The sequence below is a fragment of the Paramormyrops kingsleyae genome, chromosome 16 (assembly GCF_048594095.1).
Source record: "Paramormyrops kingsleyae isolate MSU_618 chromosome 16, PKINGS_0.4, whole genome shotgun sequence".
Classification (NCBI taxonomy): Eukaryota; Metazoa; Chordata; class Actinopteri; order Osteoglossiformes; family Mormyridae; genus Paramormyrops; species Paramormyrops kingsleyae.
The window spans coordinates 16,598,295-16,615,345 of NC_132812.1; the positions used below are offsets into that span (position 1 = coordinate 16,598,295).

The 17,051-nt window shown below is 45.1% G+C and overlaps 2 protein-coding genes across 7 annotated transcripts in view; one reads left to right on the top strand and one right to left on the bottom strand.

Annotated features, from left to right (window-relative positions):
• Positions 1–12,212, bottom strand: part of LOC111852675 (intersectin-1-like) — a 47,914-nt gene extending 35,702 nt beyond the window's left edge. For 4 of the 5 annotated variants that reach the window (XM_072700666.1, XM_072700665.1, XM_072700663.1 and 1 more), the window contains exons 1-2: positions 12,029–12,212; positions 1,845–1,908 (exon numbers count right to left, since the gene is read on the bottom strand). In XM_072700666.1, the coding sequence (XP_072556767.1) occupies positions 1,845–1,872 (28 nt within the window). In that variant the 5' untranslated portion in view covers positions 1,873–1,908; positions 12,029–12,212. The remainder of the gene's footprint in view (positions 1–1,844; positions 1,909–12,028) is intronic. The other variant, XM_072700664.1, reaches the window with a different exon arrangement.
• Positions 12,213–12,553: 341 nt separating this feature from the next.
• Positions 12,554–16,585, top strand: LOC111852674 (cystatin-like). 2 transcript variants are annotated; one of them, XM_023828843.2, is made up of 6 exons: positions 12,614–12,684; positions 13,727–13,786; positions 14,227–14,328; positions 14,847–14,980; positions 15,490–15,603; positions 16,330–16,585. In XM_023828843.2, the coding sequence occupies exons 1-6, from the start codon at positions 12,672–12,674 to the stop codon at positions 16,435–16,437; spliced, it is 531 nt and encodes a 176-aa protein (XP_023684611.1). In that variant the 5' UTR covers positions 12,614–12,671; the 3' UTR covers positions 16,438–16,585. The 2 variants fall into 2 exon arrangements, with proteins under 2 accessions (XP_023684612.1, XP_023684611.1); XM_023828844.2 differs by lacking the exon at positions 13,727–13,786 and having other exon boundaries at positions 12,554–12,684.
• Positions 16,586–17,051: the final 466 nt, after the last annotated feature.

The window sequence follows — 17,051 nt, forward strand, 5'->3', positions numbered from 1 at the left end:
CCATTTATATGGCACCCCTAGAACATTTTGGGCCGTTAAAGGCCTTGCCTAACAGCGATATGACTTTTCTGCCAAAGACGAGACTCAAACCAGCAAACTTCCAAATCACAGGCAAAGGCTTAACCCGCTGAGCTACACACTGAGAGAGAAATACACACAATGACTTCGAAAGCAATATACACAGAAAATAAACTTCCACAGTAACAGACCATGCAGTTGTGTGAGGGCTGATCTGTTTTAGCAGATTATGTTGTTACTCGGCCTGGGACCTCAGTATAGAAGCTCTAGTGGATTTAGTTGAATAAATGAACAGATTCATTATCTGGGCGGGTGACCTGACTGACAGTACAGATATATTTCCCCCGCACTACAAAGGTCTCCATCAGTGTCCGTGACTGATCTCGCCCAATTTCCCACATCAGTCGTGAACCCAAGGCATTGGCGTTGCCACACATGTGATCATCTGTCTGCTAGCCGGACGATAAACCACCTGCGATTTATCGCGGCATCGTCACGGGGGCGGAGCACCGATTACATCATGGATAAGCAGATTGCGGCGTGAAGGCTTCAAGCCAGTGTTGGAGGGAGAGACGATAGTGGGGGTCCGATTTCAGGGTCATGGTGGGGGAGGGGCAATAGCAGACAGACGCGGGGGGAGGGCCGGCGTACGGACAAGCCAGAGGGAGGAGCAAATGCAGAATGTGCCAGAGGAAATGGAAAGCAGGGAGCAGAGTTACACACAGCGACAGAGAAACTCAGCACCTGTCCGGGGAAAGGGGGGGTATCAGAAAGGTAAGGTGCCGATTGCAAAAGCAGCTGTAGTAAACATTTACATTTGATTTATTTAGCAGGTGCTTTTATCCAAAGTGCCGTACAATTGAGAAAGTAGGATCCCTGGAGCGATTACTGGTCAACAGCTTCGGTCAACGAATCAACAGTGAAATCACTCTGCTAGCCCTGGGAATTGAACCAGCAACCTTCCGATTACAGACACAGCCTCCTAACCCACTGAGCAATAAACAAAACTTAACAGGCTGAAAATCTGGAATACGGGGTGCTATGTTAGCCTGTCAGTTAAAAAAATGAAGAGGTAAAGCAACAAATGTCCCCACAATTTGATAAAACCCTGCTATTTTGACGTTGTGGGGGCCATCTTTTCAGTCCATTTTTTCAGGAAATTAGATTTTTATAAAAATCTGTGAAGGCAATAAAAAAAAATAAAAAATACCAAAAGACTTGTATTTTGTTTGGTTACTTATGGTTAAGGTTAGGGCTGGGTAGGGGTTAAGGCTGTCATTGTTGGGATTAGAGATGTGCCTGTATAAATGAATGGAGACTCCCCACAAAGATATGAGTGTGTGTGTGTGTGTGTGTGTGTGTGTGTGTGTGTGTGTGTGTGTGTGTGTGCGAGCGGGTTTACCTATCCTTATGGAGACATAATGTCCCCATAACGTGATAAATATCCGTTTTGGGAAAACTCAATTTTATAAAAATCGGTGACTGCTATGAAAAAACTAAAAATGCAAAAACTCTTGTATTTTCTTAAGTTACTTATGGTTATGGTTAGGGCAGGGTAGGGGTTAAGGTTGTCACAGTTAGCGTTAGCATTTTTTCCATTGAAATGAATGAGCGGTCCCCATAAGGATATGTTTACCCTACATGTGTGTGTGTGTGTGTTTGTGTGTGTGTGTTGAGGAGGATGTCTTTGGCACCAATGGATGTAGAGCATTTGGACAGGATGTGCTTGGGTTGAGGCAATACGAGGATGAAACACAATCCCCCCCCCTACAGCTGAATGCAGTGTCGCTAATGTGTGATGCAGTAGGATGCCACGTGATGCTCACCGCCAAAGGCTGGTGGGTACTGAGCCATGGTCCGGTCGGTCAGCTGGCACTGGGCGGGACGCTCCTGAGGGCAAAGTTACAGGACAAACGTTACATCACTGTTCTAGTGCTGAGGACAATGACAGGGAGAAAACGAACGAACCGCCTCAAAATTAGAACTTGCAAATTTGTCTGTTAAACTAATAGCATCTTTTCCAAATTTATTTTAAAAAAAGAGAGACACAGGGAATAAAAATAAATATGAAAAACCTGGACTCTTCATAAAATTGTATAGGGGGGGCAATTCACATCCTCACAGATTTAATATAAAAGCAGAAAATAGTCATTTTCAGTTTTCGAAGTCCTCCAGACAGCAGTTTATCAGGTACACATGTGTGAGAACACCCCCACAATGCCCAGCTGACCCCCACCCCCACAATGCCCAGCTGATCCCCACCCCCACAATGCCCAGCTGACACCCACCCCCACAATGCCCAGCTACCCTCCGAATCCCAGCTAGGAAGCACCTCCCTGTGACCCTGCTTGGGACAGCACTGTACCGATAGCCCACCTCTGCGTTACGGAAAGGATGCAGGATGGCGTGACGCTAATAGGCCGAGAGGCGATCAAAGAAATAAACGTGTGAGCAGCGCCTTCCACCTCCGACGTCTTTGCCTCGGTCTCTCGTTAGTCTCACTGCGCATCATTATGCCTCCATGAGCCGACACAAATGGTGTTCCTCACTGATGAGGACACACACATACACACGAGCAGGAACGGGGAGGCTCACTCCTCAAAGCGGGAGCGGTGTTAGGATTGGGTGTTCATCTCCGCAGCTGTGCCGTCGGCCCAGCTGACTTAACATCAGTGTCACCCCCCCCCCACAGCCTAATAATATTCGTAGCACAAAGAGAGGCTTCACTCCATTTCCCATCACTATCTGCATTCAGTAATCTTAAAGATGAAATTGACTGTTTGGCTTGAGATTTCATGCCCCCCCTGGCTGCTCCACCGCAAGGTTTCATAGATTGGGGAAGCTCCCCCCATCCCCCTCTTTAATGCCGCCCTCCCCTCCCCTCCCACCCATCCCACTGGGAGGCTCTGAAACACCACAGAGGTGCTTCTGACATGGAGACGAGGGCAAATCCTGCAACTGAAAAGACCAGAAAGGGAGAGTGAGAGAGAGAAAGAGAGAGAGAGAGAGAGCAGGGTGAGAGAGAAGCCTGAGGTTCTCCTGTGAGGATAAATTTACTCGGTGTGACAATAGCCAGGAGGAACGGGCAGTTTACAGTCCGCTGGACAGAAACATGGAGGCGAAGGCTTTCCGGCGCCCCATCCGAAAAGCGGCAGAGACAAGAGGGTGACAGGGAAGCCAGAACCTCCCCCAGGACACCTCCCCTACGCGGGGTGGCAGACGGCACAGCTGGAGAGATTACCACGGCTGGAAGGCCATCACTCTTCGCGGGATTCTGGCAAAATCCGGAACTCTCCGTACACTCAGACTGAATACGGACAAAAATAGCCATCATTCCTCCGAGCAGAAATGTCAGAAAAGACTTTTATTCTGCTTTATTCCATTCCAGTTCTGAAGTAGCCAAACACACAAACACTTGCATTTCCAGAATTTCCAAATTTGACCAAAATCCATAACAAAAACAGCCCCTTCTGCAGCACAGAAGTTCTGCAAAATGTCAATGGTGTGGATACATTCACACACAAATGAATAAATTCTAATATATTCAGAATGACTCATTGGGGGGGGGGGGGGGGGGGGGGCTGTCAGGCACTCCTCCCCCCAGCTCAGAATCCTTTTTCCTCTGATGCTTATGGCCCTTATTCAGAGAATAACAGAATTCATATTTCTATCCCAGCCTGTTTACTTGATCATGTCTGGGGGGGGGGGTACGCACCCACGCCTCTACATCTGCACTCATGAGGTTCTCACAGCCAACTCTACTTGGGCAAGGGGTGCAATTCAATGCAACATTTAAAGCTACAGGCCCCAATTCGGCTACTATAAGCATTCAGACAGGTAACGATATCAAAACAAACCTGTAATTACCACAGTGCGATCCCAGAGTGGAGGAGAGGGTGAGGATGAAACTCGGACTTTCCAGGAAAATTTTAAGAGGAACGGCAGCAGTGTAAATCCAATAATTTGTTATTAACTATCAGAACCACTGGAGAAGGATTTCAGCCAACCAAAGGATGCAGGAAATATATCCATAAGACTGATAAGACCATCACCCTGCACACAGGCACTGGGGTAACGTTCAGAGGCTGAATCTCGCACTTGGAGGCCTGTCCGTTTCTTTCCCCCAGGAACTCGGACAGAAAGCATCATTACCTCTCTTCCAAACCTTAAAAGCTGTCGGCGACGCTTTTTTTTCAGCTCACATCACATCTTGCCCCATTGCCATCAAACCCGTTGCCAGAATCACCCTGAGGTCCTGCCGTTTTAAGGTTAGCGTAGGCGAGGGAAGATGAAACAACAGCAGATGGCTCCGTCCTGACATTTTATGCACCAATTCTCGCTTTGTTTGGCTTATGAAGCAGACCGGCCAACAAAAAGGCCAGTGTGGGTTTAGCGATTTAACCAACCACGCATGCCTGTCCCTACAGCCTAATCACATGGAGCTCGAACATAAAAATTATCTTGACAGCCTTCTGGATGGGGGGGGGTTTATATTAACAAGAAGAAAACTGGCCAATGATAAGGTTCCTTAGTTATCTGCAGAGCTGTGAGAGAACATTCTGAAGTATATTATACTGTCCAGTATAATGACACTAAAAAGGGGCAGTTTGTGTGATCAGAAGGTCGCAGGTTCAAATCCCAAGGTCAGCAGAATGATTTAACCACTGGGCCCTTGCACAAGGCCATTAATCCACCAATCCCCCAGGGACTGTATGACGCTGCTTTCTCAAAGATATAGGCAAAGCCGCTTTGGATGAAAGTGTCTACTAAAAAAACACTGAATGCAAATATAACTCGAGCAGCCTTTGATTGCTGCTGGCACAGCTGTGCGGACATCAAAGATACCACCCTTTAGAACCAAAGGAAAACACTGTTCTGTCTGTCCTCATGGGCAGTAAGACAGTCCTGGTGCTCCCCCAAAATGACAGGACACTGAAGTGTCACATTACACACAGACCTTATCGTCTCCATTGTTCAAGTGCTCTCCGTGATGAAAAAAAAACAGGCAAGCCCCCCCGCCCCCCAGCCCCCGCTGCAGGCCCCCTGATGTGGGTCTCTAGCCTCTAGACACCTGAATGACGGGACCTCAGCTGGTTGTGACTGTCCCCCTAACCGGAGGGTCACCCTCCAGTGGACCCCAGGAGCAATCGCAAACAATGGGGGTGTAACGGTACACAAAAATTAGAGATGCACCGATACCGATATTCGGATCAGTATCGGTGCCAATCCAGACCTATTTGACGGATCGGATATCGGCCATGTGTGACCGTTCCACGTCCTATACTTACTTAGTTTTTGGCAATCAATCGCACGACTGCTCTTTCCCATTTTACATGTGTTTTTTGCGGCATTCAAATCGAACGCTATCGCTGCCCCTCAGTCCTTTTTGCTACTCAGTGGGTGTCAGTACAGTGACTTCCGCCTGCTGTGACGTCATGCGCATACCCTTCACAGTACGAGGAGTGTAAGATAAGACGTGACGATCTGGGAGTATTTTACGCTTTTAACAGAAACCAGTAGCACAGCGATTTGCAATCTATGTAAAATGAAGTTTTAAGGTGGGAATAGCATCTAATGGACAATCCTATTTAACAAAGAGCACACAACTGCGAGACAAAACGAAGCAATGGATGATTTGGGAGTCGCTAACTTAATTGGACTGTTTTGCGAACTCGCTGCAGCTTGTGATACAAGAAGGGCTGCCATCGCAACAAAAGTGTAACTGCGTTGACACCAATGGGAGAAAAACTGTGTTAAAATTTTAAGCATTCGTCACTTGTGTATACTTGCTTTGAAGATATTCATATTGAACTGCAAATGCCTCAAAAACGCTTAAAACAAACGAGGTGTAACAGTACGTTATGTATGTTTGTAGTAGCCTAATTAAATATTTTTTGTAATACATTTTTTCCATGTGTATCTACTAGCTTAAAAAAATTAATATATAAAGTATAACAAAATAAAAAGAGCTCTTGTATCGGAATCTGTATCGGTATAGGCAGTTGTGTATCGGAATCAGATCGGAACTGAAAAAATGTGGATCGCCCATCTATAACAAAAATCAGGGTTCTGTACGCGCCTCGGTTCTGAAGTCACGGTTTAGTACATTTTTGGTACAACGAGGGCAAAAGAAACAAAACATAAATTGCTTTTTTTTTGTTATTAAATAGTGGTTTACTGATCAAAGTATGACTGTCTTTCTTAAGTAAAAAGTCTCTGTCAATACTACTGCAACCAACTAATAAAAAACTAAAATTTACTTAAAAGTAAATCAAAATAAATATTCTGTCAAGTAAGAAAAAATAAAATCCAGTAAGGTGCACATTTAGAAACTTAACCGTACCTGATCTGTAATGTATTCACATTGGCAGCTTTCAGCTTCATATTCGAACTGTGCAGCATAAATATTGTCACAAAAAATGCAAAGCGTGACAAAATAAATATCCATTATGGTGTAACATATAAAAACTACCCATGCTGTACTTGTATTTACATTAAGAACTTCCAGCTTCACATTAGGACGCACACACGCATGCGTAGTGGAGTGGCTTCATCCGCCCCTTTCCGAATGTTGTTCGGGAGAAACACACAAAGGTTCCGCATTTGCTGCATTCGTTCGGTACAAATGCATACCGAACCGAAAGACCTGTATCGAAGATTTTCAGTACAAATGCGTGTACCTAATAGGACAGTATAACACAGAGCCTAACTTCACATGAGAAAACGGTCCAAAGGAACATGGGATACCTGGTGAAGATACTATAAAGGTGTTCGAACATAAGTAATGAGCCAGGGAATGAAGAAAACATTTAAGCATGGACAGGTACTGAAACAAGCTGCTTTAACCTCCTTGACAAGATGCCACACAGCAGAAACAGACTAGTACTCAGCCAAGGAGGGCACCTGCATGCACACACACACACACACGCACACACACATGTAGGGTAAACATATCCTTATTGGGACCGCTCATTCATTTCAATGGGAAAAATGCTAACGCTAACTATGACAACCTTAACCCCTACCCTGCCCTAACCATAACCATAAGTAACCTAACAAAATACAAGAGTTTTTGCATTTTTAGTTTTTTCATAGCAGTCACCGATTCTTATAAAATAGAGAGTTTTCCCTTATGGGGACCAGGAAACCGGTCCCCATAAGGGAAAAAAAAACTGATATTTATCACGTTATGGGGACATTATGTCCCCATAAGGAGGTAAACCCGCTCGCACACACATACACACACACACACACACACACACATACACGCACACACACATACACGCACACACACGCACACAAACACGCACACACACACACACCTCCATTTCTCTGGGCATAACCCTAACCCCAACTATGACACCTTAACCACTACCCAGCCCTAACCTTAACCATAAGTCACCGAACAGAATAGAAGATTTTTGGCATTTTTAATTGAAAAATGGTCCCCACAATGTTAAAATAACAGGTTTTTATCACATTGTGGGGGACATTTGGTCCTGTAATATAGACATAATCCACACACACACCAACCTAGGTTCAATACTCTTAATGTACCTTCTACAGAGGGCCCACAGAAATGGAAATAGCATGCAGTGGGTAGAATGGGGGGAGGGTGGTAAATCAGGCCTTTTCACAAACAACCGAAGACTTTCGGAGTTAAGTTACAAAGCATGTAAAACAGCGAGTGGGACAGCCTGGTGAACAGAGCCACATTTTGTCATGGCCCAGAAAGAACAACTAGCTGCTTTTGGTCCCGAGTTACTATTGGCCAAGAAAACGTAGCAAGCCAATGTATACAAGCAAGGGAGAGCAAGAGACAGGTGGAACAAACCAATGCAGACAATGGGGGGCTTCCTCCCTCCCCCTTTTAATCACAGAGGCCTGTGAAGAAGGTGGCGTATCCGAGTGTTCGGCCGCACACTGAAAGATTCGGTGTTCCAGCAATACGCCGCATCAGCACCAAAACACCGGCTGTCGGACTGGACACAGTGTGAGAAAGCGGAGCCTGGTGCAGCCACCTGGCAGGGTGACGCGGCCCGTGGTGAGCTCGTGGTGAGCCCGTGGTGAGCCCGTGGTGAGCCCACCCGCTGATGTCTAGAGCAGAGAAGCAGGATGTGAAAGACAGACGGCAGAAGAATGGGACGATCATGTGTCCCTCAGCGCAACTTCCACAGCGAGCAGGTAGACCCGGCCCATCGGATGTTTATGATCACGCTAACGTGTGAATGTTTTATTTTGCTTACGTTTTTTTTTTGGGGGGGGCAGGGGTTTTAAGGAACGATGGGATCATTGCCCTCGCGTGACGCCTCACAAGGACCAGCACAAACTGGCCTGCGAGCATCAACTGCAGGTCACGCAAATGCCACGTTTGGCCTCGCTCATCGGGGACGGTATATTAGCGGATGGAGGGCCCTCATCCGCCTGCGCGACCAGAAGGGCCGTCTGTCACTAAGGGGGAAGGCGGCCATTAATAACGGCCCGTAACCATCCGTGAATAAATAATCCAGTGCGATTTAATTAGTGCCCCCCCTGGCATTGGTACACGGAGGCGTTGGGGGCAGCTATGGTCCTCTGCATCACAGCACCACCGCCCCAGGGCCCCCTCCCCCACAGAGCCTCACCAACCTTTCATAACCTTCAAAAAAGGTGGGGGGGGGGGGGAAGAATCACTGTGCTGAGAATGATGGGAGAAGGGGGGGGGCGGAGTCAAAGACCACAAGCGAATCATCCCCTGTTCAGATCCTCCAGTAGCTTCCAAATCCCCAAAGTCACATGGCACAAATGAAACCAATACATGAACAGAAAGTAAAAGCTCTACAAGATCAGGCTGTGCACTATGGGCCAAACTTAGGCCAGGAAGCAGTATTTAACGCGTGCACAGATGCTGAAGTAAGCACTCTGTGCTCACAGCACATGATGGCTGGTGCAGATTGACAGAGAGAAAGCCTGACAGTCATCTGTCTGGATAAAGCCTATTAGGGGACAGAAACCCTGAGCATCACGCTTCTTCAGTGAGACACCGGGTGGGGGACAAAAGCCCCCCGAGGAATTAGGGCCATCTCATAATTACTTACCCTCCATGTCACGCCCCTGCTGCGCGCCCATGCGTGCGATTTTCCACTCTCCGTTAAAAACAGGCAAGCGGCACGTTTAGTGGTGGGATGTGAATGTTCATCTCTGGTGGCTGTAATCCCACCAGGTCTTCTCAGATTGGCCCTTTCATGTGACGATTTATAAAAGGTGCTTACAGAAAGCTGCCTCCGCACCCCAGGTTTTAATTGCCCCGAGTCACAACGCAGCATTTCCAAGCATGATTCTGGTTTGATGCAACACGCCCCAAAGCCACTAAAGTAAAACAGACCAGGGATATTCTGCTGATGTCAGATGAGTCGGTAACGTCTTTAAGACAAAATCTGAACATAGAAATGTACAACACATATTCTCTGGGGCAGTGACAAGTGAAGACATAGAATGCTATTTCCTTGCCCAACACTGGGGTAAACTGACAGTCATGTAGGCTCAAATACACACACACACACACACGCTGACTCGCAGCGGATTCTGATTTAACAGGGCACATAAAAAACAGACACACAGACAACCCTATTCTCTCTCGACTGCCTGAGACAGGGGAAATAAATAAAACAACAACAATTACAGTGTCGACAGGACAATGGCAGAAATTGCCCTGAATCACTGCGAGTCAGTAATTACAGAGGCCCAAACGAGGCAAACAAAGACAGCTCCGGACGACGGGAACGGAAGGCCACATCGTTTGGCAGACCCTCGCTGGTTACCCATCGACACAAGTCCACGACCCTGCCACTCACGGCAAGGACCACTCCGCCCTCAGAGAGGCGACGCATCACGACCGCTACGGATGTGGAACCGGCGGCACTTCTGGGCGAGCTACTTCCCTACGTTAACCTGCTGTATTTAAATATGGCAGTGACATTGAGGAATGGACCCCGCTCTCCGCCGCTCCGGCGACTCCCTCTCCCTCTTCATGGTCCTTCTGTCAACCGCTCACCATCACCAAGTCCTCAGCTTCTCGCTGGAGTCCGGATGTTACGCAAGACTGGGCCGGCCGATATCAGGACGGGACGACTCTGAAGGAAGTCCTCCCCTGCAGCATTCTGAGTCACGATGAAGACATGACAGGGCTGAGACACAGGGCACAGCTCTTAAAGCGCTGCAGGGCCTTCATAGGAAATGGGTTTCCTCACAAACTTACCACATCCACATTGCTTAACGGGACAGACCGAAAAGTCACGCATCCACAAGTCCAAAACGAGCAACATCTACAAAACGATGTACGCACCAAAACCATCATATTATATGCTTACCATTTCCATATGACATTACACAAACGGTATGAACAGTGAAAAAATGAATAGTGCATATCGTCTGATTTTTAACTTTGAAATGCAGAAAGTAAAAGAGCTATATGTACCAAGAATCACATGCAGCCCAAGACCGCCTAGGACTGCAGGATAGACTGGACGTCCCGAGTCGCCCCCAAGCTGACTCTACATTAGAAACGGCTCCCCCAAAACTTCAGTACTACTCCGCTGACACGTTTGCAAATGTGCAACCGCACGCCATGTCAACACACATAGGGAATAACCTCTAGCTGCCATTAGAGTACATCTGTAATTAGAGGAACAATTCCCATCTGGAGAGAAGCACCTTCAAATTAATCTGCAGAGATCGACATGAGCAGGACCAGAAACTGCTGAAGGAAGTGTGTGAGCCGACGACTAATTGTGCTTAAAAAAAAATAGAGAAAAAAATGCTTAAAATAGGATGAACTGTGCAACCCTCATCCCTTTACCCCCAGAATGAAACCTTTCAGATGGGACCTTGTCCAAGCCCTGATTGATTGCTACCCCCGGAGCGGTTACAGCCCTCATTCGCCTGTAACTGCAAACTTAAAATAAAAGCCGTCAAAGGAACATCCAGAACCACGTATTATCGATTTAACACTAACTACTGAACAATAAGCGATATATTTACATCAGGAGGGGGCGCAGCTTAATCCGTCCTGGGGAAAAAAAAAATCTATTAACCATAACAAACTATACAATACTGCGAGGTATTTTAAAGGAGGGTGAAAGAACAAAGGGCACGAATTAATGGTGCATAAGTAAGGTAATCTGCCTGTCACGGATGCTGACATTGTGCGACAGGGAAAGGACGGGACACGCGGGCCGTGACATTATGGGGGTTCCGGCCTGCAGCCGGCAGCAGCGACGATCACGTTTTAAAGCCCAGGCACAGACTACAAGATGCTTGCTTTCATCTGTAGAAACAAAGGGGGATCATGCAATTTAATCGAGAGAGGGACCGAGATAGCGGTCTCCCCCCCTCCACCCCCCTCCCGTATATGGCATCGTAGAAATCACGGCCGTCCTTCAGAAAAGCGGTTCCCAAGATGAAATCACAAGGTAAGACCGAGCAGAGACATATGTAGGGCGAAGGAGTTGGCAATGCCTGCAATTAAAACGGTGGCTATTTGCGTAATAATAACTGACACCAGTGACATCTGCGAGTGCAGTTCCGTCCGGACAGACCCCGATCGGAGATTGCATGGCATTGCACAATTTCTTCTCCTCCTTCTCCTCTTCCTCCTGCACAAATCACGACATTTCTAGCTGAACCGACAGCGAACAGCGGCATGTCAAGGGCGTAAGACTCCGCAAAGCACAGCCAGAGAGTCCGCTCCCGTTAACTTTGAATGCACCCACGCCGGCCAATATACTATACATGTTAAATATAAGACAAATACTCCTGCAGCCACCAGCCAAATGGTGCTGCCTGTTACCATCCCAGCGTGCTAAATCAGGTTTAATGAAGCGACGCTTATTCTCCTAGGATAACCCTGGTTCCCTTAGCCGGGCACTAATCCTGCCAGTTACTCCTGGTAAGGCTTTAAAAAGCGCTCCTGCGGAGATCGGCTGCTAAGCATCGGCCGCCTCGGTTCGCCAAAACGTCTCCGCGATCCTACCTCATCGTCAGCCGGCCGCAGTGAATGATCCTGCCCGTTGTCTTAGCAAAAGCCGAGCGCTGGAGGAAAGTCGAGCAGCCGTCCGTGCGATCCCGTCCCTTTCTCGGATGGATCCGTTTTTCTCATTGAACCTTCTTACTGCTACGCAACCGCCGTACGAACCCCCCTTAAGTCACGCCTTCCGAGAGCCATGTTAGCGCTGTTTCGCTTCGAGCCTCTTATCTGATCTAAGATCAGTCTACACACAATCAAACAGTGCCGTCACTATTATAAGCTTACAGGTCAAACTGATCGCACATCAGTTGCTAAAGGAGTAATATATCAGTCCCGTTGCGTTAAGATGATTGACAGTTGTATCAACCAATAGAATTTGACAACTGTGGCCTCAAAATAGTGACATGGAGTTTATCCAATCGCGTTTCAGATTAATGAAATTGACGTGTTAAAAAGCAAATAGCAGCGAGTATATACGCATTTTTTATGCCAAGGTGTAACTAATGTTGTTGAAATGTACGTTAACTATGCGAGAAAGTGAGATTATCATCCATCCATCCATCAATCCATCTTTATTATGGCAGCCTTCACAGTGAATCCTATAGTCTTTGCCAGTTGACACAGGGCATAGGACTGAGGTACAGCCTGGATGAGACACAAGTGTAAGATTGCCAGATACTCATAATTCTAAAAACTGTTTTAATGGAATTTCCGTACCTATCAGCAGCATATATCCATATCGTTCTGTTTTGCAAATTTCCATTTTATCTAAGATCAAAAAACGGAAACATGCCATTTAAACGTGGATTAGCAAATTATACTTAAAATACGTTTTGAATAGCATTTTTTAATTATATCGATCTTGCAATTTAAGTAAGCCTACCTTAAATTGTAAATATTATTAAAGATTTTCTTTTGAAGTTAAGCGTATTACATTCACACTTTATTCAAAGATTTGTCACGCTGTCCTGTGTTGCACGAGCCCCAGTATGCTAATTGGTACTGGGTTATTCCCCAGTTATTCCACACACACAGGAGGATTTTTTTCAAAATCCCAGCAGTGTCTTAGCAACCCCACATTCCGACACAGGCTTGGGCCAGCTAATAAATCAAAAACAAATACGACCCACGGGGCTTTTCCTGGGAGTGACTGCATGCACAGCTCTGATTTTAGCATAGCTAATCTCCTTCTGCATTTCTGTTACAAAAAAACCTTCCATATAAGTGGTGGATTTTGTAAAATTCTAACACTGCGTAATATACGGTATGCTCGAGGAATTTTGGGGTCTTGTTTCCAGATTAATAGAGAGGCTACGTACATATTCTGCCATGTTCAAAGCAGAATGGTCCTTAGAATGGCAGAGTGCTTCTTAATCCTGGTCTTAGGCAGGTTTTTCTTTAAACCAAGACCAATGCTGTACAAGAGGTATAATTCCACTTGCATGCAGGTATGGCTGATGTCAGTGACCCCCCCCCCCCCCCCCCCCACAACTATGTACTGGATAATTTAGTACAAGATAGATGGATACTTGCTAGATTTGTCTAGTTTTACTCTCTAAACCAAAGATTTACTTAATTACTGTTAAGTAGAATTATTGAGCTATCTCTCTCTCTCTCTCTCTATCTCTCTCTCTTTCTTTCTGATGACTCAGCTGTAACAGTGCAAATAAACACCCTCTACCCATTTCCCAACTGTTTATCCAGTCCAGGATCACAACAATGGCCTAAAAACCTCCCAGAGACCGCATAAGCCTCCAGACAGGGGTAAAAGATGCTGATTCATATGCACTCTGCGCAATTTAGAAACGCCAGTTAGCCAAACTGCATGTCATGGCACCCAGGGAAACCCTGTGACACATACTGAGCACAAGCACGCACACAAGGGCAGGATTTAAAGTCCCAAGTATGGACAAGTGAGGCAACAGTGCTACCTGTTATGCTGCCATGTCACCCGCAAATAACCAACATCAAAAAACAATTCACGCTTTCTGTATTTTAATTCCTTTTCATCATGCATTTACACCTGCAAGATCTTTTGAAAATGTTTTAAGAAATCACAGTCAAGTAGCCTGTTAATCAAGCCCTAGAGATAAAGCGTAACAAATGCAGCGACTCCGCAAAGTCAGGACTAAATCCCTCCAGGTATAATCTAACACTTCAAGTTTAAAAATGAGAAGGACTTTCAGCCTGTTTTCTCTCCCTAGGTGGATTATTCCGGTTTGTACTGGACCTGACTCAGAACCTCAGAATCCAGACTGAGAGCACCACCCGCAGGATGGAATCTGATATTGACTTTCCGAACACAGGTAATGTAAATACTGAAATTGCACTAAAATAATTCGTCTCACTAGGTAAAATGCCAAGCCCTGCAATGAGAAGAACTCTTAACTTTTCCAAGAACCACAATGATTTTGCAGCTGACGTGTTTTGAAACATACATTTTAGATTGTATTAGGCTTTATATTGAAGCCATTTTTGAAACCCATTGGTAAATATTTGTATAATAATTATAATAATAATGACAATGACTGGAGTTCTGCTTTATTTTTTACACTTGCACCATTTTCCCTCTGCTGGAGTCTGGGAAAGCAAATATTTAATAGTCCTATACGTCCTTGGAGTGCCAAAGTTCATAAGTCTTCACTGTATATTTGTGTTTGTTTACAGTGTGTGTGTGTGTGTGTGTGTGTGTGTGTGTGTATAGATAAAATTGCCCTGCCTGCCTGTCCACAGCATTCTCTCAGGATACTTGCCTAAGTAGATATGGTCTGGGCTCTGGCGATTCTCTGTGGCCTTCTCTCCTTCACTTCTGTGGCTCGTTCAGCACCTCTGGAGAACGTCTCTCAGGATGACCCAGAGGTGCAGGCCTGCCTCAGCTTCGCCCTGCATAGCTTCAACTTCTTCAGCAAAGAGCTGCACCTCTACACCGTCACTAAGATCCACTCCGTGAAGAGGGCCGTGAGTCAGATTTTAATAATCTTCATGCACAATCAGCATAATAATAAGTACTCTGCTACTATATATTTATATTTCCATCTATAATTTACATGAAAATTATAAGATCCATCCTGATTTTGGAAATTATATATACAAATATAATTGCCTCAAATTACTGGAAAACCACTTGTTTTGCAATAGAACTTCACAAGAGATAATGATATATCTCTAAAGGACCCTGACATTGTTTGCTCATGTCCGTAACAACATTCTGTGCAGGGTTTGTGTCACAGGCCATTTGTGTCACAGCAAACAACCATGTCCTCTCTGAAAACTCCCCAAAAATGTGTAGAGAACTAATTCACTGTGTATAGCATGTTATAAATCGTTTTGTTTTTTTTGTGACTGCACACTAAAAATATTTAAGCTTCTAAAATCAGCAGACATATAGTTTGACATTTAATCGCTCCATTTATTCTTTGCTGTGTAAGCAAGGAAAATGTAAACTAATACTAAACATTATTTCTCAGAATATCGGTGGGGGCCAGTATCACATAACCACGGAAATCACAAAATCCCAGTGCAAGAAGGTTTTGGAGGAGAATAAGGACTCCTGTCAGACACAGATGTCTCCTGAAAACAAGGTACCCTGTGTTATTTAAACGAAAAAAGCAATGGGCCCGCCTTCTTCTTCTCTTCTGCAGTTAAACTGTTAACTTAAGAATCAGAAGGTAGTATATTACCTCCAAATTCATCAAACTACATTCACATTCCTGAGAATATACTGCGGATATAACATGTCTTACATAACTTATGCGGACAGTACATACCTGCCCTGAGTAATGAATTTGGTTTGTGGTAAGTTCAAAATATAGATGTGAATGTAGAAAGTATGAAACCATTATAGCATGTGTGTGTTACTGAGATTGATAAACACAACTCAGACACCATGTAATATGGTGTCGCTATATGATTACATCAGAGCTCCCCAACTAGTGGCCTCAAAATACTATTTAATCCAGACCATGTGATCAATCCCCATTCCCCATTTTTTCAAGGGCAATGACTGTTGTTGATGGAATTTGACCCTCTAGTAAAAATAATTGGGGACTGCTGGTTTTCATGGTATTTTATGTTTCCATAGTTCAGGTACATTGAATACTAGCAGTGATAATGCATTAAGACCCAGGTATTATATACTGTTACATTGTTCATCTTCTGCCTGTGTGCATTATCTGCCCTGTGCCATGTATTTTGATTAGTTCTTTCATTTCTCTTTTCATTATACATGCTTTAATTGTGTTGGATCGCTTCTGTTTGGCTGTAGTTCACCCTTTTCCTGCCGTGTGCCGCCCCCTTCTGTCTGACAGGTGTTACACTGTGAGTTTGTGGTTTTGAGCGCTCCGTGGAAGAAGCAGCGCACTTTGATCCGGAGCTCCTGTACCCCCGAGGCCAACACCACATACGATTCACAGTGACACAAAGCTCTTTCATTGTGGATTATACCAAAGGCCAACCTGTCTCAGAATGCCTCTGGTGATAATGATAAATATTCCCTGCTTTTGTTCTGTGGAAATTAATCTCTGGAATACATGTTACGTCAAATTAAAATGAACAGAAATATGACTCCTGAGGTTTTTTCCCAACAATGCTATAAGCAAAACAAGCTTGAGAACATATTTTATTGAGCTTTCTGATATTTTTTGTAGCACTGTAAGAAATCTATGTGTATTCCAAGCTCACAGATCAGTTGTTCATAGGTCCTTCGTCCTTGTCCTGTCCTATATTAGATTGTTCCACTGGAAGGAGTTGCCGTTTCAGAACACGTCTCTGTCTGCACTTTGAACAGAAATCCTTGGTGGCTTCTTTATATTTATATACCTTTGGAACATTTCACACTCATAATCAGTACTTTGCGGTTCATAGTTCTTGGTTTTTTCTGTGACCTACAACGAAGACGTAAGGATTTCACAAGGTCCTCCTAGAGGAAAATTGAACGTCACAGTTGGGTGGCAGGAGAGAGACAAACTAAACTAGGTCTTTATTGAAGTTGCATCTTGAATATGATGTTCATCGTAATCTTTGCTACTGG